The sequence below is a fragment of the Salminus brasiliensis genome, chromosome 2 (genome assembly GCF_030463535.1).
Source record: "Salminus brasiliensis chromosome 2, fSalBra1.hap2, whole genome shotgun sequence".
NCBI classification, from domain to species: Eukaryota; Metazoa; Chordata; class Actinopteri; order Characiformes; family Bryconidae; genus Salminus; species Salminus brasiliensis.
Window position 1 is genome coordinate 29,466,160 of NC_132879.1, and position 24,973 is coordinate 29,491,132.

The 24,973-nt window shown below is 43.1% G+C and overlaps 1 protein-coding gene across 1 annotated transcript in view; it reads left to right on the forward strand.

Annotated features, from left to right (window-relative positions):
* Positions 1 to 24,973, forward strand: part of syt7a (synaptotagmin VIIa) — a 137,717-nt gene that overhangs the window by 85,601 nt on the left and 27,143 nt on the right. The window contains exons 5-7 of the mRNA XM_072672333.1: positions 4,382 to 4,549; positions 8,771 to 9,175; positions 18,524 to 18,640. Of these exons, the coding sequence (XP_072528434.1) occupies positions 4,382 to 4,549; positions 8,771 to 9,175; positions 18,524 to 18,640 (690 nt within the window). The remainder of the gene's footprint in view (positions 1 to 4,381; positions 4,550 to 8,770; positions 9,176 to 18,523; positions 18,641 to 24,973) is intronic.

The window sequence follows — 24,973 nt, forward strand, 5'->3', positions numbered from 1 at the left end:
ACCTCTCTCCCCCAACGTCTGACTGAATGTCTCCCTGCAGCCCACCTCTCCGTCCTTTTCCTGCAGTGCGGAGGTGAACCCACACCCGCTTAATTCAGCTCGATTTCACTCGGGCCCTGTGCTTCCTAAAGAATCCGTTACACCAGAGGAGTGATCACTCACTCCAGTGTTGTGGAGTAAGCTTCAACAGCACCTGTCTGTCAAGTCCTGCTCACTGGCTTTAAGGGCAGAAGCAAGAAAGGTCTCAGATGGGTAGAGCTGTCAGGATTTAGAAAAGAAAACTCACAAACAAAACAAAGGTGACTGACATGGGAGCTCAGGTCTGCACTGTCCTGCATAGGGATGTCTCCATCATGTTTTTTTACCTGCAGTCTCCATTCCATTTATTTCATACTGAACATTTACTCTACTGTCAGGTTACTTGAAATGCCAGCAATGAGATTAACAGCACCCTCTTGTTTCTACACTCGTTGTCCTTTATGTCAGCTCCACTGACCGTATAGGAGCACTTTGTAATTCTATAATTACAGACTGTAGTCCACAATCAGGTAATATTTAGGTGGTGGATCATTCCCAGCACTGCAGTGACACTGATATGGTGGTGGTGTGTTAGTGTTTGTTGTGCTGGTATGAGTGGAGCAGAAGGATCAGATGGAGTTTATTAAAACCCCAGTGTCACTGCTGAACTGAGAAAAGTCCACCAACCAGAAATATGGGCTAGTCTGAGTCATTAACTCAGAGAAGGTAAAGCCTTATTAAAAGGAGAGCGCCAGAAGGTAAAACAGACATGGGAGCTCTCAAAAAAACTGCCATCAATCTGCTCCAGTGTTCACATACCTGAGCAACCGGGCACCAGCATGAGCATCTCAGTTTAACACAATTCCTAAGTGTCCTTAAACCCCTGAAACAAGTCCTGAACAAACGACATATTTAATAAAAAGTGAAAGTTAAGAACATTAATAAAAAAGCCTTAGACAAAGTAAAACTGTGAGAGAAAAAACAGAAGGTCTGCAACGCTGGCCTATACACAATGCTGTGGGCTACAGTAGTCTTAAGAAAGCTTATGAAGTAAGTGAGGCTTAAAGTAGCCAATAGCAGTCCATTACAACAGGCCATGATCAGCTCAGATACGGAAATTTTAATTGGATCGAGACATCCCTATCTCTACACCATCTGGCCCCTCTGTCTGTTCCTTAACTGGCCTAGGGGAGTTTGGAATCGGTTGGATTAAAAAGGTGTGGGGTGGATCTGCTGGACTTCAGCGTTGGAAGCGCTGTGGTCGGAGATGAGAGCTGTGGACAAGAGCAAAACCGACGGAGACGACTGATTCACTCTGCCACACAGAACAGCCCATTTGTCACACTCTTAGCATAGTCAATATATAAGACCATCAAAGTGTCTTTTGGACCGTTTAACCCTCAGTTAGAATTTATAGTTTTGGCAGGGGCATTAGATGTAGAGTGGGAAGAGTGTGTTTATGTTTGTGAGGAAATGTGTCCGCATGTGTCACTATTACTCATCCCATCCAGAGAGATCATAAGGCATCAGGTTCTCACAGCCCTTTATTTGTCCTGGCAGGTTCTGTAGATCAATACTCTATGCATATACTGTGGGCTGCGGTGCGGTTTGCTTACAAGCAAGCCGAAGTTAGGGCTCATCAGTTTGGCCCATCAGTGAGGCAGTGAGGCGGTTGCTCTCACCTGGTTTTGCTCCGGTCCGCAGCTGTCACTCTCATTTGCTCAATACCTCCTAATTGTTCCTGCTATTATACTGCTGCTGTTTCGTTACTGTGGTGATGTTGCATTCTTGGTGTTCCTTCTGTGCAGTTTGTGAGAATCACATGCTGACCACATGATGACATTCATAGGGTTGTGTAACTAATGACCGAATACACTGACTACACCATGCTGATCTGTCTGAAGTGATTCTCCACGTGTAACAGATGTCTGTGCTAAAACTGTGGGCTTTTAATGACATTATCATTCAAAGGATGATGTGGTGTGTCTAAAGAGAAGCACGTCCTCAGTATCACCAGGGGGTGCTGCAGCGCTAGCTTTTCCATCATTGTAGATGATCAGCAGTTCCATTCCAGTAAGATCCATCAAGGCAAAGAACGCAGCGCGTCCCTGCATTAGCGAGAGTATCTGCGTCACATACAGCCAAAATATCCTGAGCTAATGACGTTGGGCTCAGAAAGGCCCCCTAGTGACCGTCCAGCGCTCCCTGACACTTTCGCTAATGGCATCGACTAACAGGAGCTCCCTGGGCTCACGAGCCCAGGCCTCATTACGAGAGCGGTCCGAGCCGATGTTCATTTCATCCCCCTTTATGCTGACACCTCCACAATAACATCAGGCTCTCAAAGCCCCCGAGAGCTGCTCTTGTAGCTTCTGGCTGTTTACGCATGTTGGGAGAAGTAACGCACCGGAGCCACTGAGGTTACTGAGAGGTGTGACCGCCCACAGCAATCGGACTGCGGCTGTAGAAATGAGCAGCTGCTGGAAGAGTTGGAGAACCAGTACTTCTGCACGTCAGGCCCATATGCCGGCCACAGCGTGCCTCTGCTTTCAGCTAGTGCTGTAAGTAGAGTGCAGTCAGGCTTTCAGCGAACACTGCGGGAACTGGAGCTGCAGTCGGTGCTGCATCTTTCCAGGCTGTGTGCTCATAGTCGACTTGCTCGCTAACTCTTGCCCACTCCACACCTACTCAAGCTTCCTACTGGCCCCTCTCGGGTCACACACCTGTTCACACACATGGTTGTTTTTTTATACCATGTCAGGATGTGGGGAAGTAACAGTACCGCACTGTGCAGAAGTTTTAGGCACCGGAGAAACTGAACTGACTTTTCAGAAAACTTTTTATCTGGGCAGTAAGCATTTCATCGCTTTCATGCAAAAACTTTTTTGCTGTAATTGGAAACTTGTAATTGTTCTTTATTTTATGATGAATGGACCAATTAAAAACTCCAAAATGACTTAGAATACAGTTCTTACAGTTTTTCTTTTTCTTCCCTATCTGCTCTATTTTGAAGATATAATGTTTTTGCATGACAGTAATGATTTATTTGTTAATTAATATTATATAATTAATATATATAAATATATGGAAAAGGCTCAATGAACACACTAACCTACTGACAGGCTGCCCTGTACTGGGCTGTGTTCAAAAAGCAGTCCAGATTGGAACACTCCTTTTAACATCAAAGTAATTGGTTGGGGCTAAACTGCTGTTGGCTGGATAGGCAGATATATGTTAACGTGTTTGGATTTTGTGACATCACAAAAACAGTGAATTTAAAATAAATTTTTGGGGCTTAGTTTCCATACGTGGACTCTTTGGACTGTTTTGAAACTACAGCAGCATTCACATATTACTAGGGCTGCACAATGCTAGAAAAAATGGACATTGCCATATTATGTTGTTCTGCGATGCTAAATTGTGATATTAAAAAATATAGGAATTTTTACCAGTTTTCACCAGAACTCAAAAAGTCGACAGCTCAAAATATTAAAAGTGTCCTCTGTCTGTCTAAGACTGGAGTAAAGTAAATGATAGAGGGCAGATTTAATCTGCCTCTGGTAGATATGTGATGAAAAATCAGGACAGTGGGAATTTTCCTTTTGTATCAAGCAAGTTGTAGCATGATGTGTGATTGAATTTAAATAACATGCCATTGCATGTCCTGTGATATGACCATTACACATGTGACCATTGCGATGTGTAGTGCAGCCCTACTATATACACCAAACTATTTTATTTTTCCATGATATTGGTCCTTTCAATCTGCTGGTAGATTTAAACAAATTAATGCTATGATTGGGGGATGTTGGCTAGATATCACCTTATTTACTGCATCCTCATTTGTTTGCATTTCTTGTAATATTATTCAGTGATTTTACAAGCAAACTTATTTTAGCACACTTATTGCGAATATAACCGACCATGAAAAGGTGCCTAGACGTTTGCACAGTACTGTATGTTATAATAAATCTAACCCTAACTCTGTCTAACTAAACGCTGATGCTCTGCCAGATCTAAAAAATGAAACATGACGCTTTGGTGAAAAACACTTTACCCTCTCGAGACCATTTCCTTGGTCCTGACAAGGTAGATTAGCTTTTCCACTCTGGTTTCCTTGCAGAGTCAAGACATTTTTGGTCCTAAAAAAGTACGAAAACACACACACACACACACACACACACACTCACACACACACAATGCATTGTTAGTCTGTGTTTCTTCTAACCTTTAACCCCTTTATTGACTGTTAACGTCTCTCGATATCTTCTCCCTTTCTCTGTTTTATTCTTCTTCCTCTTTGCTCTTGGTTCCTACTGCACCCTGCTTTTACTTCCCCCACTGCCCACCATCTCCTGCCCAGTGGTGCAGTCCCTGGGGGCCATAAGGGGTCTCTGGGGGGTCGTGGGGGGGATGGCGGGGGTCCCTCACGCAGCGACAGTGTGAAGAGCATGGTGATGGGGGGCAGTAAGGCCGGCAGGTGGCAGACGGTGCAGAGCCACATGCACTCCGGAGACCTGAAGAACGGCAAGTGAGTGAGAGACAGAGAGAGAGAGAGAGAGAGAGAGAGAGAGAGAGAGAGAGAGAGAGAGAGAGAATGACAGTGTATGTGTGGGGGGCAGAATATGGTATAGCCTGACACAGGGAGGATTAGCGAGGGGTTAAGGGTAAAGAGAAGAAGAGAGGCAGAAAGGTGAGTACAAAGGCAGACGTTGACCTCAGGACTCTTTCATTTAACCACAGAGAAAAAAGAGAGGGAGAAATCGAACAGGGAAAAACAGGCGGACAAGAAGCCGAAGCTGAAAGTTCAGAAGGTTGAGGTGGTGAATCAGCTGTGTAGGTCAGAGCCACATACACTGTTCATTAGCTCTGTGGCTGAACAAGAGTGTTCTGCAGTGTGTGTGTGTGTGTGTGTGTGTGTGTGAGAGAGAGAGAGAGAGAGAGAGAGAGAAACACTGTGTATTTGGAAGTGTTCTGAAAGGAAAAAGCCTGTGTGTGTGGGTCCATGTTGCAGAAAGATCTCGGGCCGCCCTGTCAACTAATAATAGCAGACGCATTACCTTTCTGACTCACTGTTTTAACACACACACACACACGCATGTAAGAAGGCCACCGCAGCTCAATATCAGCCTATTATGAAACAAAACAGTGAGAGCAGCAGTTCCAAAGAGCAGCACAACCATTTTAATCACGTCTGATTCATCCAGCCAGCCTGCCAACGACAGCCGCTCTTATAATGCTCTACTTATTGTGTTATCCTTGGCTTAATGGAGAACGGTGTAACGTTTTTAAGCTTGCACTTGAGTGTCACAGCACTGCTGCATGCCAGAGCTCTTGATTGGCTCATTGGGTCGTGCATCTTGTCCTCTTATGTTCGGTATCAGTGCTATTCTTTTTTTTTTTTTTTTTAAAGGAGCTGTGAAGTGTTATTTGAACATTGCCATAGAACATCTACTTTTCGTTCCCTAAAGAACCATGTTGTGGTAGGTGTGTGGTTTAAAGGTTCGTCCTGGAAGTCTTTTTTTACAAAAATGGTCTGCTAGAGATCTATCTGTTGAAAGGTCCAGATTCCTCAGTGAATGCTATGAAACTACTGTATAAATATGTAGTTATAGTACACTCTATATAGAACCACAAAAGGGTTCTTTATAATACTAGGGGTATTTCTTCGCAAGAACTCAACAGGGTTTAGGATTGAATATATAGCAACATACTGCGATATTGAAAGCAACCCAGTCATCATGTGGGACTCACATAGGTGGAACGTGGGCTAGGTGGGTTCCAGGTGGGCATAGGCTCTGAGTGGGTTCGTGCATGCATTTTTACTGGGACACAGTTAGGCTTCCAACTGTTTCGGTTTTAAAAAATCGACTGGTTCAGGTTCAAATCTCGGGTCATGCTGCCTGCCGTCAGCATATGGAGGCTGAGAGAGCACAATTGGCCTTGTTCTCTCTAGGTGGGTAGCTGGTTCACTCTCTCTCTCCACAGATCACTAAAGTGTGATGCTGGCCGGCACACTGAAGCTGGGTAACCGGCGCTTTCCTCAGAGCGCGTTGGTTGCCCTGTTACGTTGCATTGACCGCAGATCGAATAGAGGCGGTGGCAGGTTATGCAAGTTGTGCATTGTGTATTACATTTGATAGTAGGAGAGTACAAATGTGTGGGTTGGGTAATTCTAAGTTCTAAGTATAATTAGTAAACTATTGGGTTGCACCTACACATTAAGACACTGCTATCTATTGGTCAGGTTTCAAACACAGCACAGATCTCTGCATGTAGACTAATCAATATTGTGTCTTTGAGAATCGACACAGTATCACAGAATATAATATTGTGATACTTAGATATATCAATATTTTCTTACACCCAAATATAATACTAAAAGGGGTTATTTGGTTCAGTAACAACAGTGGGAACCTTTTATGCTATAAAGAATAAAAAGGGTTATTTAAAGAACCAAATACAGCAGTTATTCCATCACTGAGAAGAGCCATTCAAGCAGGCTGTCGATGGAGCATTCACAGTTCTAAATATAGCCATTGCTTTGCTGAGGAACCCTTGAGGACCTGTTTTTAAGGATGTATGGCATCATATAGAGAATTCTTTTTGGCTCCTTTTTTTTGTCTTTAGAGCGATGATGCATGCTATTACAGTGCACTGCTGTGACCCGAGGCCCCGGTAAATGATGGCCATATGTGGTTGTAGCTGATGATGTGGAACATTGAACAGTGGTGTAAGACCTCATTGTCTTGCGCTAGGTGCTGTAGGCTTCGTGCAGCGGCAGAGGAGGTTTGAATTGTTATGCTGTGAAGTGCAGCAGTAGGGGAGAGAGGGAGAGAGAGAGTATTTCTGTGCTGGTTATGTTTAGACTTGTGCTGAATGACGTCTAAGCTGTAGGTGTCACACACCAGGTGCTTAATTTAAGTTTGCATCTCACCCCCATCTCACACCTCTTCTCTTCTGCCACCTCTCTCCCTCCTTCACGTGTTCTCTCCATCTCACCTCTTCTCTGGTCTCACTGCATACCTATACTCCTCCTCTGCTCTCTCTCTCTCTCTCTCTCTCTCTCTCTCTCTCTTTCTCTCCACCCTTCTGTACGTAATTGGATTCTATTTCCAGACCGCTATATGTGTCTGTCTCTTGTGTTTGTGTCTCACACCCCATTTTCTCTTCTCTCCTCTTTCACTGTCTCTCTCTCTTGCGCTGTACCACTCTCACTCTCTCTCTCTCACTCTACCACCCTTGTCTTGTCAAGCACCATGTCACTGGTCGTCACCCTTTTTGCCACTTCCGCCGGCCCACAAGTGCGCTAGGAAATTGTCCTGCATGGCTTTCATACGCCTCATCCTGATTTTCAGTCTGGCCTAGCTTTCTGTCCCGCTCCCAAATTTGCTCTGCAATCAGCCGTGCAGAAAAACACCAGTCAATATTTATTTTCTGCGTGCAGCTCGAGGTGTGCGTTTGTACGTTCAGCTGTTCGGCAGCTTGGCGTGCAGCAGGCCGCGTGTTGGAGCGGCGCCTGAGGCTGCCACCGGCCAGCTTTCAGCTTTTTCATGCTCAGCCGAAGCTTGAAGTTGCAGCTCCAGCGAGTTTGACACAGTTTTCCGAAGTGCGGCTCAGTCGAGAGCCGAGCGCCAAAATAAGGCTAATGACAATGAGGAAGAGTGGAGTTAATGAGAAAGGGAGGAGAGGCAGAAGGAGTGACGTTTGGAAATATGAAAGACAAAGAAAGGTGGTTGGCTGGTGTAGGTTTGCAAGGTGGGCTGAGGTGGTATTTAAGACGTGGGCCAGATAAACGAGGTGGTAAGGAGAAAGAGAGTCACAGAAAAAGAAGGAGGCGAGCGATGCGTTGGGATTAGGAAGGCGGAGACTAAAGGACGAGAGAAGAGAGAGGGAAGACAATGGGTGTCTCTCAACACGCCAAAAAGCCGTCGCCAGGGAGAACCAGCGGTGGCCGCTTGGCGCCGCACACGCCACGGCACACGCGACCCGGCCAGACGCGTCACACGGCACGTGCCACTCAGTCCCGGACAGCGGCGGCCCGAAAGCAGCCCACACACGCCTCGCAGGCTCACGCTCATGCGCACACACATCGCTCGCTGTCTGCTCAGGGTGGTGCCGCTCGACCTGGAAACGGACACACACACACACACACCCACTCTCACACACATCTGTCGGCCCACGCTGACCACGGTGGCTGTAGCCTCTTCTGCTACCTGTGTTACTGCGGCTACTGCCTGGGTCTAACTCTCCTCTCTTTCTGTCTGCTCCTCCTCCTCTCTCCTCCTTCACCTCGCTCTCACTCCTTCTCGCCTCCTCCTCCTGCTACCTCTCCGCCCCCTCTGTCTTCGCCTCCTGACCTTGATGATGTCTTTTCCCTCTCGTTGCCCTCTTTCTCGTCTCTTGCTTTTCCGTTCTGTCCCCATCCCTCTATCAACCTCTCCACCTTCCTCTCCTCCGCCAACTCCCTGCTTCCTCATCACTTTCCTTTCAACATCTCCTCCCCTCTCCCACCATGCCCCTCCCCCTCCCCTTCAACATCCCGCCCATCTCACCAATCCCCTTCTTCATCTAATGTTCGCTCCCCTCACCACTCCTCCTCTTCTTCCTCCTCACCTTCGCCCCGACCTTTCATGCTGGTCCCTCCCTCTCTCCTTCTCTTGCCACGCCCCTCTCTGTGCCACTCTCGTCCACCCTCCTCCTCATCCTCTTCCTCTCGCTCTTTACCCTCCCTCCTGCTCTGCCCGCACAGTTTCGCCGACCTGGAGTCCATCCCGTTGTCAGGGGCAATGCCCCGCCCTCGCACGCTGCTGCGCCAGCAGAGTCTCCAACAGCCCCTCGTCCACCAGCCGCCTGCATCGGGTCTGGCCAATCGCCCCCCCATCTCCCAGAGCCTGGGACAGCTCCACCCCCAGCCTGCCGCTGCGGGCGGGACAGGAGGCGGAGGGGCAGGGCCAGGGGGAGGAGGGGGCAGCGCAACATCAGGCTCTCAGCGCGAAGGAACAGGGACACAAGCCTCCAGAGGAGGCACAGGGGGTGGAGCCTCGCGCTACAGGTCAGGAGGCACGGGGAGCCGGGCCATGCGGGGTAACCCGGGCAGCTGGGATTTCATGATGAGCCAGATCAAGAACCGTGGCCTGGATGTCAAGTCTTTCCTGTGAGTTACTTCCTGTCTGGGGTTCCTGTTACGCATGCGTGCATCACTGGGTTTGCTCTGATTGGCTGTTATGTCTGGGAGTGTGTTTAAGGCCTGTTCAACTGAAGTACATTAGTATTAGATGCAAAGAAAGCCTTTAAAAAGTATTTCTTAAAAAAATTAAAAGGTTGTTTTTTTAATGTGGTAAAAATGCACAAAAATGATTGTATCCATCAAGTTTCTAAATTTTAAAGAGACAGGTTCATTTTAATATTTTTAATTGATTAATCATGACCAGAAACTCAAGGTGTCTCTGAAACATTACTGATAGTTCCTTTTATAGCAGTACTTCCCCACCCTGATCCTGGACGATCCCAGTGTTGTATATTTTCATGTTGTAGCTCTAACACACCTGATCCAACTAATCAGCTAATCAAAAGGCCCATCCTGAGATTAAATATCCATACAGCAGGTGAAATATGCATGACATGGCTACTCCAGGAGCAGACTACTCAGCAGTTTATAAAAAAGAATCCAATAAAAATCTACTCAAGTAATAGCCTTTTTTCCTTTTGCATTACATTTGCTGTCCAGCTGTGTGAGTGCCCCTATTTTCTTTGCTTGATGGATCTAGGTTCAGTAACTCTCAGTGCACTGAGTTGAAATAGTTTACTAGGTTCTGTAGTCTGTGACACAAGTGCAATGCATAAGTCAGTGAAACCTTCTGGTACTGAAGTTAAACTGCCCTGATGTTTCTAAATGTTTTAGGAGTCCCTGAGTAAGAGTGCATTTCTAACATCAGATCACTGTCAGTACAAAAGCTTGTGTAGTTTCTCACTTTCTTTCATAATCTAAAAACTCAAGCCTGTGAACAGTTCATGATGACAGGATCAGTAAAATGGGTCCAAAATAATAATAATAATATATGTTCATTTACATATTATTAATTAATTGAAAATTTTAGAAACTTTTTGAGGAGTTTACATGAGTGATGGATTTAAAATAGTTCATATTAAATTGCACCATGCTTTACAATTAGGCATGAAAAGCAATATGCCTATTAAAAATAAAAAGCAAATGCAAAAGCAAAATTAAAATAAAAGCAAAATGCCTATTTTATGACCCTTGTTGTATTTTCTCCCCTCCTCACCTCACTGACTATTGTATCTGCGGTGCCATGAAAAAGTGTTTGGCCCCTGCCTGAATTCCTGAATGCACATTTCGAAGGCTGAATCAAAAACCTAATAAAGCATAAAATCACACTGAGGGAGCAAAAACACAGCATGATAGATATTTTATGTATTAATAGATTCACCCCTTCCCTTCAGTCACTTTTGCAGCAATAGCTGTTGCCTCAATGTGGTGAAAGTATTTTGGCCCACTCCGTCTTACAAAACAGCTCAACTCAGCTCAGTGACATTTGTTGGCCATCAGGCATGAACTGCACGTTTCAGGTGCTGCTACAACATGTCTATTGGGTTTAACTGGGAAATTCGAATGAGCCAGTCCAACTATTGTGTGATAGACAAGTTGTCTTGTTGCATGACCCTACTGCACCAGATGACCTTGACGAATTTGTAGTTCCTTCAATGACAGCAAGGCATTCAGGGCATGATGCAGCAAAGCTCCCCTAAACCCTCACACTACCACCACCATGTTTCACAGCTGGTTTGAGGTTCTTACTTTGAAAGAAGGTTTTTGCCCGTCATGATGTAATGGCTCATACTGGCCCAAAACCCAAACTTTCTAGAGTCATCTATCCAAAGCACATTGTTCCAGGACATATGAGGAATATGTGTTTTTGTTTTTGGGCTATTGGGTGATTCATGCCTTGCTATTGGAGAGATTTTAGGAGGAAAATCTCCTGGAAAGAATGACATTTTTTTTTAACTTTCTCCTTTTGGATAGCGTGGCTGTAGTTCTGTGGCACACTAGAGCTTCAGATTTTGCTTGGTAACCTATTTCAGCCAACAACCTTTTCTGAGGGCTTCAGGAATCTCTCTTTCTTTTGGCATGATAATGCCTGACTGGACAACCTGTATGCTGCCATGTTCTCTCTGATTCAAAGGCTCAAAATTAGATCTAGATATGACATGGTCGGCGTAAATCATGGCTGGTTAGAGCGTTAAATGAAGTACCCACACTGGCTACTGAATGCTTCACTACTTTAGTGGGGGTTGAAGATAATAAATGCGTAATTAATAACTTGCATACTAAAACTTTATGTATGTACTACTATAATTCACTACACATTCAGATTACATATAATGTGAAAAATGTGCACAAATACAAAAATTCAGACAGGGGACAAACACGTTTTCACTGCACTGTACTTCTCAACCTGTCTGACTCTCTCTGTGGATCTGTCTGCAGCTGTATATATGCATAGTGCTTACTATTTCATCAGTGGCCCTGCCACGCCTGTGTGCAATTTCCATTTTTCTGCTGCTCTTCATTCCGACTGCATGGATATTGCTCCCATCCTTCATGCCCACAGCCCCTCCGTCCAACTTTAATCTTTTGTCTTGAGACATGCCTTTTATATGGTTTTCATAAGGCTGAAATATTGCATGTCATTATTGCCTGACATTGCTGGTTTAAATCTATGTAACAGGGCAGTATGAAGAGACTGTGCTAGGGTTGCGTGTTTGCGCGTTGGGTGTTATCTGTTGATCTTAGTTCCTTTGTTTTCCTCCAAAGAAAATCTTGGCATCTCGACAGTCTTTCTTTCTAGTTTTCATCTCGTCATGTCCTGTCAACCTTTTTAATGTCTTAATGGGCATGTCTGCTCTGAGAAAGCCTGAGAAAAATCTCATTTAGCTCAGAGAATAGACACCACGACACTCTGAGAAGGGGGCCCAGGAACATCAGCGTATACAGTCAAGGTCAGCGCCAGAGGCCACTGATCCTCAGCTGTGGATCGATATTAGTGTCCTGAGCTATTTTGCTGTATTTGAGTCTGCCGTGCTGATACTCCGTCTCAGCGCACAGCAGAATGAATTTAATCGGAGGGTAAAGAGAGGACAGCTCTCAGACTGCTGCTGAGAAACCTGTTTCAGTGTCACTCGACAATGCCGTCTAATCAAAACACACATACAGTATTGTACTCAGTGTATCTCTCCAGCGCTCACGTTTTTAGCGAGGTGTAGAATGCATTTCCTTTCAAGTCTAGACAGTCCAAACATACAAAATGAGCTGCAAAAACACACAGTTCTGAAAAAAATCTTTTATGATGTCCTGGAAATGAACACCTTTACATATCATCTGTCACGCTAAAACCTATTATCTCCAAAATAGCAACTTTACAACCTTTTACTGAACTGTTAATGAAGGTCAGTGTAAAAAGATTGTATTCTTAGTCATTCTGGAGCATTTCTATTGGTCCATTGTCCGAATTCGGACACCATGGAGAGAACAACTTTCCGATTTACATGTCATTTTGCTAGTTCGGACCATGCCATCAGAATATGATGATTTAGGAGGAGACTATAAGAGACGGGAAAATCCTGAGAACTGTGGGCTGGAGTTCAGGCAGTTTCTGCTTGTGGTAAGAAGCCAGTCCACCTTCTCTAGTATGTGGAGCCAAGAATGAGAGATGGAAAAAAGTGGTGGAGGGTTTCAAAGACTTGCCAATGATACATAAACAAGGTAGAGATGGTATTTAAAGATAGTTAGATTGGGAAGAGGGGCTTCAGGCATGTTCCTCCCCCCAAATTGGTGTTTTTTAAAACATCACAAACCGAAAAACTGCAAGGTGTTCGTGTGACAGCGAGGATATATTTAATTTTTTACTTTAATTATACACTCTACGCCTATTAGTTTGTATTCTGTCTCAAAATAGTATGTGACACAAACAACAAAAGCGTTTAGTTGGATCACGTTCTATACATATCAAATAACTGCAGCAGGAGCATTGAAACTCTGCAACTGACAAAAAAGAGTAGATAAAATGCCAGGAATAAGCTCCAGGGAACCTGAGTCTAAACTTGTGTACAAAGAATGTCCTTTGAATAACTTTCCAATGAAAATAAAAGGCTGATCTATTTCACCATATTTCTCCATATCCAGCAGTAATATTAACGTCTTTCAAGCGTCGCCTCACAGGAGTGTTTTCAGTGAGCAGTGGGCCTATGTAGAAAAGCCAGATTTACTAATTTCTCCCCACTTTGCTCACACTGTTGTGTTTAGTTCAGTATGAGTGGCATAGCTGGGGGTCTTTTATGAATGCTCAACAACCATTCTCATTAGAATATTCCAACCACACCCAGACCATTCTCAGATACTGCTGTGGTCAGAAATGTACATACACTCAGACATGAATGTCATGGCAATATTGGGGTATTGGAGTATAAATAGTAAAAAAAAAATACATGGATTTGGTGCAATGTTTTTGAGGGGTTTTCTAGGTTAAAATATACAGCAAATCCAATATTTGGTTTAATTTCAATTGGCAGTAGTTGCACCTCGACCAGTCATTTTACAGATCTTACAGACTATACAGACATAGAATTATTTTAATCAATGTTTTAGAGGCTATATATGGTTATATAGTAGAGTATATTAAAATATTACAAATGCTCTTGGAATAATGAATTCTGCTTGTTTTAGTACATAAGCCCACACAAGCTTCAGAAAGAGCTCTCGGGGAAAAATAAAAATGAAAGAAGAAATGTGGAAGTGGTTTAATTCATTTAGTTTAGTTATGTTTCTTTCAGTTCCCCCAACATATAGTCATGTTGTGACATGTAGTTAATTGAATTATTATGGATGTTTGCTCTTGAATGGGGGTGCTTTGCCATAGCAGGGATGTAATTTGCGTTGAATATTTAAACAGAACAATGCTAATATAAATGAATGAGCACTTTCACACCCTGCTGGGCAAATAGTGTTTTAATACCACTACAGCAAAAGACTGGTTAGAACTCTGCTGCGAACGAAAGCCTTAATGCCATCCCAACTGGAGCTGCCTGATTTCCATCACCAGGTACGAAAGAGAGAGTAGCAGGGCCTCGTCAGTGTGCAGGACTTGTTCTGCTGAACGGTGTGTTGGCTTGCAATGCTGTGCAATATCTTGCACCAGTCTCTTGGGCATGGTTGCTCTCATTTGATGGATGTCACTGGGAATGTCATGAGCCCTGGGTGATGTGTTTGATTCCTAGAGCTCTTAGAAATGAGATGACTTCTGATAGCTTGCCACTCGTACTGCTCAATTGCTGCTGCAATATACGACGAACATATGGAGGATATTGAAAGGTAGTTTAGCCAGCAGTTGCTTACAAACGATGTGATTTGTAAATAGGGCACCTGTTTCTAGATGCCAAATAAAAAGTCTTGGTTGCCAGAAAGATCCAGTAGGAAATAATATTGAAAGTGCTTTTTGGTAGGGAATACCAGAGTGGATTAAAGTAAAGAAAACAAGACATTCTTTTATCTGAAAAGAGAAAAACCTTATTACATACATAGAAAAGCTCAAAATAAAGATTAGAAGGCCTTTTCTAGTAAAGCCTGTACATTTTTCTGCATAACTGTGCAGAACTACACAGGGCATTGATTGAAATTCCATGTTTGTGTATCCGATTCATAAGGCACCAAGTGATGAAATTGGTTTCGGTTTATATTTATTTATTCACTCAGCTTATTTATTTTAAGCTACTTCAGGGAGCATTTCAAAGGGGAATTCCAGTAATTTCTCAAAGATCTTTGCATAATTCAGTCCCTGAGATGTAAACAAAGCCATTCACAGTGGTTTGTTGTGAAATGGTGTGTTAAAAAGAATGAACTTGAATTTCTTTATGATAGCGATACTATAGGAACCAGGGGCTGGATTCACAAAAGCTTTCCTAAGAAAAAAGGTACAAAGGATCTTAAGGTAAACACTACTACACTACTAAGTTCATAACAATGTTATTAAAGGAAATTCTTCCAAAACAAGTTCTCTGCCATAAGTCTTAATTATTTTCTTAAGAGCTAGAAGGAAATTTTTCTTATGTATACACTAACAGCGAAATTAATTCTAAGGTTAAGGTGCTGTCTATATGGTTCGCTGGTTCGAATCCTGGGTCATGCTGCTTGCCATCAGCAGCTGGAGTCTGAAAGAGCACAATTGACCTTGCTCTCTCAGAAGTGGGTTAATGGCATTTCCTTCATACATTACTCCTAGAGGGATGTTGGTTCAGCATAGGCATGTTTTAGCTGTTGTATCAGAGCTGGGGACATACATGTACCTCCCAGCAGGGAGAAGATTGGCTAAAATATTCTCATAACTTAAAGATAAGCTTTTAGAAACTTTCAGAGGTATTCATCACCTGGAATTGATGCCTGGAATTCCATTTGCCACTACTGCGAACAATTCTGACTCTGTATTTCACACCAAACCACCTCTGAATGACTTGGTTTACATCTTAACCATTGAGTCACGCAGAGATGGATTAAAATCAGCCTTCCCCTCCCATTTAATGTGCTTCATTTTCAATTTATTGACCGTCCATCATTTTCTTACTGTGTGGATGTGTGTGTGTGTGCGTGTGTGTACGTGTCTATGTTCTGCTTGCACATGCTTGCACCTGGGCGTGCACATATTTGAATTGTCTCTAGTCATGTTTTTGTTTGTATACTCATTTGTGTCTGTGGCTATCTGTTTAAATGCACACAAGTGCTTGTGGACGAGAGAGAGTGTGTGTGTGTGTGTGTGTGTCTGTGTGTGTATATCACAGCTGATGACAGGTCAGATGCAGGGGTTAAGCTCTTGGCTGTAGATTCATGTTAACCCTGAAGCATTGATCTTCTGTCCGCAGCATCATTACTCCCACAATAGATTGTTACTGCAGGGCAGAGAAAGAGAGAGAGAGAGAGAGTGAGAGAAAAAGCGAGACAGGGATGGAGAAAGAGAGAGAGAGAGACAGAGAGAGAGAGTAGAAAAAGAACACATCTTATATGCCCTTTTATGTTTCCAGGTAGTAGCTGAAATGTCCAGTGGTCAGTGGTTTGAGGATGAGAGGGAATCATTGTGGTTGAAAAGTAATAATATCTGTGGAGAAATGTGTGTTGAAGGGTTGCCAGCCATTATCTGTGATTTTCCTATTAATAGAATAGTCACTGGGAGGCAGACTGCTCGTAAGGACAGGAAATCGTCCCATTGACAATACATGTGTCGAACAACAATTGCGCTTGTTCAGAAGATTGATCATGTGCATTATGTGTAGGTGGGATTTCAGGCTGTTGTCTGAGAGCAGCTCATTTCATTCTAGACTGCTTTTCTCTGTGTAGCTAAGTGTGGCTGTCCAAACAGGGAGGAGACACACATTCACAGCCTGAGAGACTGACACACACACACAGACGGGGAGAGAGAGAGAGACAGAGATGGAGAGAGAGAGAGAGAGAGAGAGAGAGAGAGAGAGAGAGAGAGACAAACGAGGATTATTGAGGGTTCTTGGTCTGTAATCAGTGTGAAGTGTTGGCGTTGTTAACGGCCCATTACAAAGGCCTGTCTTTCTGTACTCCCAATGCTTTGTTTTGTCTATATTTCATGTTTGTGTGTGTGTGTGTGTGCCAGCAGGCCTTTTTAAAGGCATTATGTTGTGGCAGGTAAAATCAGGCAGCAAGTCAGAGACGGAGGGATGCCCAGGAGAGTGGGAGGGAGATGAGAAAGGAGACAGATGGATTTTCAGAGAGAGGCAAAGCAATAGGAGGAGAAAGAGAGAAAAGGAGGGATAAATGCCATATGGAGGGTTGAGATCAGGGTTTAAATGTTTGGAAGGGGAGGAGTGGGCTTAAGATCAGAAATGAGAGGCAGAGAAAGAGTGAGAGAGAGGGAGAGAGAGAGAAACAGAAAGCGAGCGATAACGAGAAGGAAGGAAGACGGCAAGTGGAAAAGCTGTTTAAGAGGTGAGACTGGAGGGATTTTGAAGAGGGCGAGTTTAGAGCAGAGGAGGATAGGTGAAGCTAGAATGGATCCTAGGCTTTGAAAGAGAGGATGGGAGAAAGGAGAAAGGGAAGGAGACAATCGATGACCCAGAAAGCAATGGTACACCCTAGGCACCTCGTTCTGGCCTGACTCTCAAATAGAAACAATTAGTCCAGATCTTTCTAATGAGGCGCAATTAAATCTGCACTCTGCAGGGAGAGGGGGATGATGGAAGAGATAGAGGTCTGGAGACAGTAATAATAAAGGGATGGAAGGAGTGATAAAGGGGGGGGGCATAGGTGATTCCTGTGGGTGCCGAGGATTAGAGATTAAATAAAGGCAAAGGGTGTGTGAATGAGTGCATGAGTAAACGTATACACACTGACGGTACTAGCTTGTATGGTGCCCTGGGCTAACCCCTACTATTCTGTCTTTTGAGGACACTGAGTATAACAGTGGAAAAAAACTTGAGATTGAGCATTAAAGTTTTACCTGGCTGTAGAACCTCTCTGTACACCTTCACTACGGCGGCTCTAGAACATCCAACAAAGTTAGCGATTTCCCCTGACTTCGCTCACTATCACAGTCATATCAGAATATTATGCCCTGTGACAGGGTTTGCTGCACGTTTAAAAAAGCGATCACACCAGTCAGCTGTAGCAAAGTGCAAAACGATCGTAATGGGCAAAGAACAAGAATTGACTGATGTCCAAAAGGGCATGGCAGTAGGGTATCAGGCGATGGGTGGTAGCATCTCTGAAACCACTAACATTGTGGGATGTCGGGCCCCATAGGTGCCCCATGGGCCATTGATGCCAGAGGAGAACGGCGACTCCAGGCGAGAGGTACAAAGCAAACTACTGTGGAGCAGTTAACCTCTATAATGAACTAATGATAATCTACCATCACTCAACACAGACCATGCCACGATGTCTCGCAAGTGTCATCTGAGCCAGGGGTGGTTATCATATTCTGATATGACTGTGTATTTAAAATTAAAACTACAATCACAGCACACACCTCAACATCATTCATTTGTTGGTGACAAGGTAAATTGATGACATCATTGGGCCTCATTCACCAATATCGTTCTTGGAATTTTCTTGAATTAGTTATTGAGAAAAGACCTAACAGAAAGTCTACATCAGAATTGTTCGCAGCTCTGCTCTTAAAACAGTGAATCCCACAAATTTATGGCTGCTGAAGGATGGGGCAGTATCCAGTCAGAGCTGAATGTCTACATACTGGGCTCTTCAAAAGTACTGGCACTGTATTACTTTAGTGTTGTCCTGGCTTTGCGGCAGCAGTGCTGTGTTTGGAGCTGCTTCCACGATTACCATATGGTCCACTGTCAACTGCTTTTATTATTCTTCTTTTTTCTTCTTTCTCTCAAAATCACTCCTACCCCCACTCTCTCTCCACTTCTCTCTCTTTCTTTTCCTCCCTCTTGTTTTCCTGTGGTGAAGGGAAGGGAAGATGGTGGTTCTCTCGCTGGCGATTGGATTGGCTGAGCAGGATGACTTTGCCAATCTACCAGACCTACAGGAGGTACCACCCAGTCAAGAAACCCCTCCTGACAAGAGGTACCGGCTTGTGTGTGTGTGTGTGTGTGTGTGTGAGAGAGAGTGTGTGTTTGTGAGATTTGGAAGACGGCTTATGCGCGTGGGTGTGTGAATGTTGAGTAGTATGTCAACAGAGTGTATTAGATGGATAGTGGACGGTAGAGGAGGGAATGCGGTAAAGAACAGAGAGGCTTTTACATGCACTTAACCAACCCACACTGTCCTGTATGACACCAGTGGCCTTTTGCATCATTAGCTGTGCTACATGTGGGATTAGCAGGGAACTGGACTTGTTTCCACAATCTGTCATTGTTTTTGGCAATATAGGATACCATCTGTTTGGAGCATCCGTTAATGCATTAGTACTCTCCTAATGAAAATGACCAAAGGTGGCGGCAACTTTGAAAAGCCACTTTTGAAATTTGACTCCTACTCACATTTCTTGGTGATTCTTTAGCCTTCTCTAAACTTCATAACATTAGCACCATTTGAAAACACCAGCTTCCCTTTACATCAGGGTTGCAGCAGTAGGGTATACTGGTTTAAAGTATACCATTGTATGAAAATTGATGGTTATCATAATACCATTATTGAATAAAAATCAATCACAACCAAGCAGAGGATCCCACCAATTTCTTACTAATTTAAAAACCAAACAATCGATTAAAGGAGAAAATAATCAGCAGATTAATCCACAATAAAAAAATAATCATTAGCTGGAAACTAAGTAGTTTAAAAAGATGCACCTCACCTGCAGCTTTCTTATTTACTTATTTCCAAAAGAGAGGCGTTTACATATACTTGCATTAATAGATTGTTTCAAGCTTTAGCTATAGTGATTTTAACTATGTTAAAGAGTCCATGTATGATATTTTCCGAGAGGGTTATCATACCATGGAAATGTCATACAGATGCAAGACTACTTTACAATATGTGCATTTGATGAATGGATTAATAGGAATTTCGAAAAACAAACCTTTCTGTTCTTTTTTTTATTATTTCATTTTTTTACTATAACAGATGTCAAGATCAGACATTAAGTAGCAGAAATCACCATTTCTGAGATATAAGACAACTGTACAAGTTCTGTACATAGCTTCTTTAATGCTGCAACACAACATTTTAAATGGAATCACTAATTTCTCAGCTGTCGCAATTTTGGTTGATGTCTTAGACAACACTGACACTGCAGATGTGCAGATCTTGTCTTTTATGGTGGATTATTTTTTTATTACGCTCTACTAGCATATTGTGTGGGTTCAGTTTCAGCTTAGAAAGAAGGAGCTGTGATAGAGACTGTAGCTGTAGGACATGTAGCTGTAGATTGTAGCTGATCTATCCTGACCATAGCCTACAGGCTGAGGAGAATCGAAAATCAATATTTGAGGTAATAATGGTAATAATGCCCACCCTCATGTTTCTGGTCAAAAATGTCTTGCCATGGGTTAGTAGTTTTCAGTTTAATAAGTTGTGCTTTAGCAGTTCTTGAATTAATAATATAATGGTCAATGCATTAAAGCCTATAAGCTATTGCTATAGAAGCCCATTGTTGCGTTTGTAGATTTTTCCCCCAGTTTCTCTCCAGGACTTCCCCTATCATACGATGCCACTATTGCTGGGAGGGTGGAGGCTAGTATGTGTTTCCTCTGAGTCACATGAAGCGCCACTGCATCTTTTAGAACTGCTTCTAATACAACACCACTGGACAGCTAAACACACTTTCACGAGAACGCTAATCACGAATACTGCAACACCAGCTAAGAGACGTCTGCACTGACTAGCATTGTGCTAGTGATGGGAGGAGAGGGAGAGCCATTCTACCCACTCAGAGAGAGTTAGGCCAATTGGATGGCCGTGGTATTTCTCTGTTTTCCTGATGACAGATCAAACACATAAGTGTGTTGCATGAAAAGCTTCAGCATGGCTTCATCTGTTGAGCAGTTGGTGTGATTGAAGACACTGCTTGTCTTTTAATGAATCACAGGAACTGCAGATAAACTCTTTATTGGGAAAGTTTCACTTAGATTAATCGATGCACTGATAAGATCATCTGTAGATGAATCGGTTACTAAATAATCATTATCAGCAGCCCTGTACGAGTCGTCATCCGCTTAAATGAACAAACAAGTGTAAATGAGCGAGTGCAGCTTCTTGGTGTCTGCCTGATTTTTAATGACAGGGTTTGGTTCTGTGTCACTAATAGGTAACTAGCTCATTAATCATTCTAATGAAATCCTCACCTGAGGCTCGTGAGGGTTTATGCACGCCACTGGGTGCCGCGTGGGCCTCAGCTCAGCCAGTGTGGGACCGCGTTTTTATTTTTTTTCCACACCGGCACGCCATGCACACATTTAGCTTTCTTTTTTGCCTTGTCTTTACTCTTTATCCCTTTCATCTCCTCTCCTTCGTCCCGTATTCTGTGTGGCTTCGTCCTTTTCCCTTTCATGTGTTTTTTTTCTTCTTCTGGGTTTAGCTCTGTTTTCCTTTCTCCTTTACTCGGTTCTCCTGTGCTCTCCCTGTCGTGCCAATCCCCTTGCTTCATTCTCCTTTATTATCTAGCTCATTAGTGGAACCACCCCCCCCCAACCATGCTCGGGTTTGTATGTGTGCATGTATGTTTGTCTGTGTTTCAGCAGCGGACTCAGAGACTGTCCTCATTATTCAGAAACATGCCAGTCGCTTACGTAAATATTCCTCTCTAAATAAAGCCTTCTTCGGTAGATTAAACGACACACACTCACACACACACATATGCGTGTTCCCTGAGCACGCATTTCTCATGAGTGTACAAGAGATTGGCAGCCCTCTCCCCCTCAGATTGCTATCAGTGCAAAATAACTTCTCAGAGTCATTTCGATAATGACTGCGTTTCTGTGGCATAAATTAGGTGTTACTGTTTGAAGTGCTTATGAATAATAGTCTCTCACAAACGAGAGCAGTCTCTCTCGCTCTCTCTTTTTGTAAGCCCACACACAACAGTTGGCATGCTCTGGGTTTATGATTTGCCAAGTGTGTGTTGCGGGACTGGCATTAGGGTTGAGGATAATGCCTAGGCCTGTGTGAATAGCTATAACGCACTTGAGCCTATGGGTGATTTAGAGGGCAGACCTTAATGTTCCTCCTGCAGCCTTAAGCACTTAAAATGACAGGAGATCATCATTAATATTAAATACACACAGCAGCAAGAGACTCCCATTGTCTTATGCAGCTCTTAAAGCAGTCTGGGTTTGGATATTACTGAAGGACAGCCAGGCATACAGAGGTCACACTCTTCTACATCCCCTGCTAAAGGAACTGACTTCTGAGTTCTTGTAGGTGGATGCACCGCAATTAAAGAATCCAGTAGTATAGTATAGTATCGTCTAGTACAGTAAAGTATAGTATATTATAGTAGTATACACACCCCTTCCCTATTTTTTTACAGTCCTTAATTCATTAAACCCTAGGGTTATTTGTGTATTCAGTAACGGCTAAAAATGATTCAGTAACTACTACAAAAGATTTAGTACTATAAATTATTTGGAAAAACTATAAATGATTCAGAAACTCCTTTTTAATGATTCAGCAATAACTATAAATCAATCAATAACAGCCAAAAGTGATTCAGAAACTACTACAAATGATTAAGTAACTGCTAGAAATGATTTGGTAATAGCTTTAAGTGATTTAGTAACTGCTATGGATAATTTAGTAACCACTATAAATAATTCTGTAACTGCTATGAATGATTCAGTATTGACTATAAACAATTCCATAACTGCTATACATGATTCAATAATTACCATAAACAATACAGTAACTGCTGTAAATGATTCAGTAACAGCTCAAAGTGATTCCGTAACTGCTATAAATGATTCAGTAAGTACTAAATTATTACTAATCACTAAAAATGATTTTTTAAGTGACCCAGTAACTGCTATAAATAATGTAGTAACAAATATAAATGATACAGTAACTGTTATATATAGTTCTGTAACTGCTATAAATTATTTAGTGGTTGGTGTGGCGCAACAGATAACACCACTACCTGCCACTGAGCTACCACACCATGTGGGAGACTGGGGTTCGATTCCTGGTCTGGGTGACTACGCTGCGCTACACCAATAAGAGTCCTTGGGCAAGACTCCTAACACTACACTGACCCACCTCTGTAATATGAGTAACCCTGGAAGTCACTCTGGATAAGAGCGTCAGCTAAATGCCATAAATGTAAATGTAAATTTAGTAGTAAATGATAAATGATATGAATGATTTAGTAACAGCTACACAGATTCAGTAATTGCTATAATTAATAAATAGTATGGGCCTACATAGAGGCCTACATGTCTCATAGGGTTAAGCAGTTCACTCACGCCACTGGCCGAGTAGCTGCAGCTACTCCAGTTATAGCACGCAACACCCAGTAAATCTAGTGGCCGTTCTACATTAAAGCAGTATCACAGTTAAGCTAACATGGTGTGAAATAGGGTGTGAAATGTGCAACAGATTTATCACCCAGCGAGTGTCGCATGCACTCATAATTGCACGTAAACACAAGAGCGCAAATTATACACGACTTTGAAGTCATACAGTATCTGATGATTGTAGTTATGACGAATGTGTTTGAAATTGCTTTCTGTGGCCTGTAATGAACTTGCCTCACTGGCTCTGGAACAGAAGAGTGCTGTAAAGACGTAGACTGTTGCATGTGTTGTCGCAGTGATTCCCAACTCGAATCCTAGAGTGCCCTGCATCTTTTAGTGTATACCTGCCCCACCACACCACCTTCAACTGAGGAAGGACTTAGCTGATTAGCTGATTAGCTGGATCAGGTGTGTTGGGAGCAGGGTAGACATTAAAAATGCAGGGCAAGGGGTCCTCCAAGACCAGGTTTAGAAACCAATGGGTTAAGAGAACAGAGAGATAGTTGTGATAATCTTATTAGGTAGCTGACCCTGTTCAGTAGCTATACAAAGTAATGGTGCTGCAACGGGTTCCTTCAGTGATGGTTCCAGAAAGAACCGTGTTTGTTATAATGTTTGAATATGAAGAACCTTTTACACCTTTTTCACTTGTTGTAAAGGTAATTTCCCAAGGTTTTTCACACCCACACATTTATATTACAAACATGGTTCTTTCCGGAACCAAAAGTTACCACACCCATGGTAAAGAAAGGCTTTAAAAATGTCTATGTTGTTTGTCAAAGTTGTTTATCAGTTTGCTTACTCAGCAAATTGGACAAATCTGACTTTTTGATAGGGGTGTGAAAAAGCACTTCAGTATGGATACAGTGTATAATTCAGTTTAGCCACAAATGTACTTGAGCAAGGTCAAATAGTATCCACATTTATACAAACTCTGGGTACATGTCAAACCTGGTATCTTCAAAATTGTAACTTACATAAGACAGAAAAAGCTTTAAATGGGCGTTAATGCAAAGAGACTTTATTCCACATTATTTTACTCTACACACACACACACACACACACACACACACACACACACACACAGTACATCAGTATTCTTTACACACTTACTGCCTGCCCATTTCTCCTTTTGACGTGACGAGAGAATTGGGGCTGTATTACATTAAAGATTTGGGCTGAAGCTGAAGTGATCGTGGCGTTTAGAATGAATGGCTTCAGGAGGACACACACAGCAAGGCATTTACAGCCAGAGGGGTGTGTGTGTGTGAGAGAGAGAGAGAGTGTGTGAGATTCAGTTATGTAAGACTAAGCGTTACTCTACTGTGTAATCAGAGACATCATCTATCCACCAGCCTTCTTAAAACTAGCCTCAGGCTTACACACACACACACACACACACACACAGTTCTCTTTATCTTACTCTTTAACTGCACAATACACACGCTTACTCACAAAACACACAGACCCAAAATTCCCTTTCTCTTACTCTCCTTCTTTACATACACATTTACACACACACACACACACACACACACATAGGTCACTTACACTCTTACACACTTTAACCGTTTGTGTGTGTGTGTGTGTGTGTGTGTGGTTGTGTGGTTGTGTGGTTGTGAGCACTCCATTTGTGTGCATGTATGAATTAATGTCAGAACATGTCATGAACACAGCAGTGTGTGACCGCACATTATGTCAGAAATATACAGTCCACAGACACACACTCTTGCATGCACACGCACATGCACACCTCTTTATTTTAGTATGTGTGTGTGTGTGTGGGGTGGGGGGTGGGGTGGTTAGGCAGGACTTATGGGTATATGTGGATCAGTACTCTCAGTAGCCTGAGTAGAATTAGGAGCATGAATTAAAGCTTCTGTGTGTGTTTGTTTGTGTGTGTGTGCGTGTGCTTATTGATTTTGTGCAGAATTACATGCAGAAGCAAGTG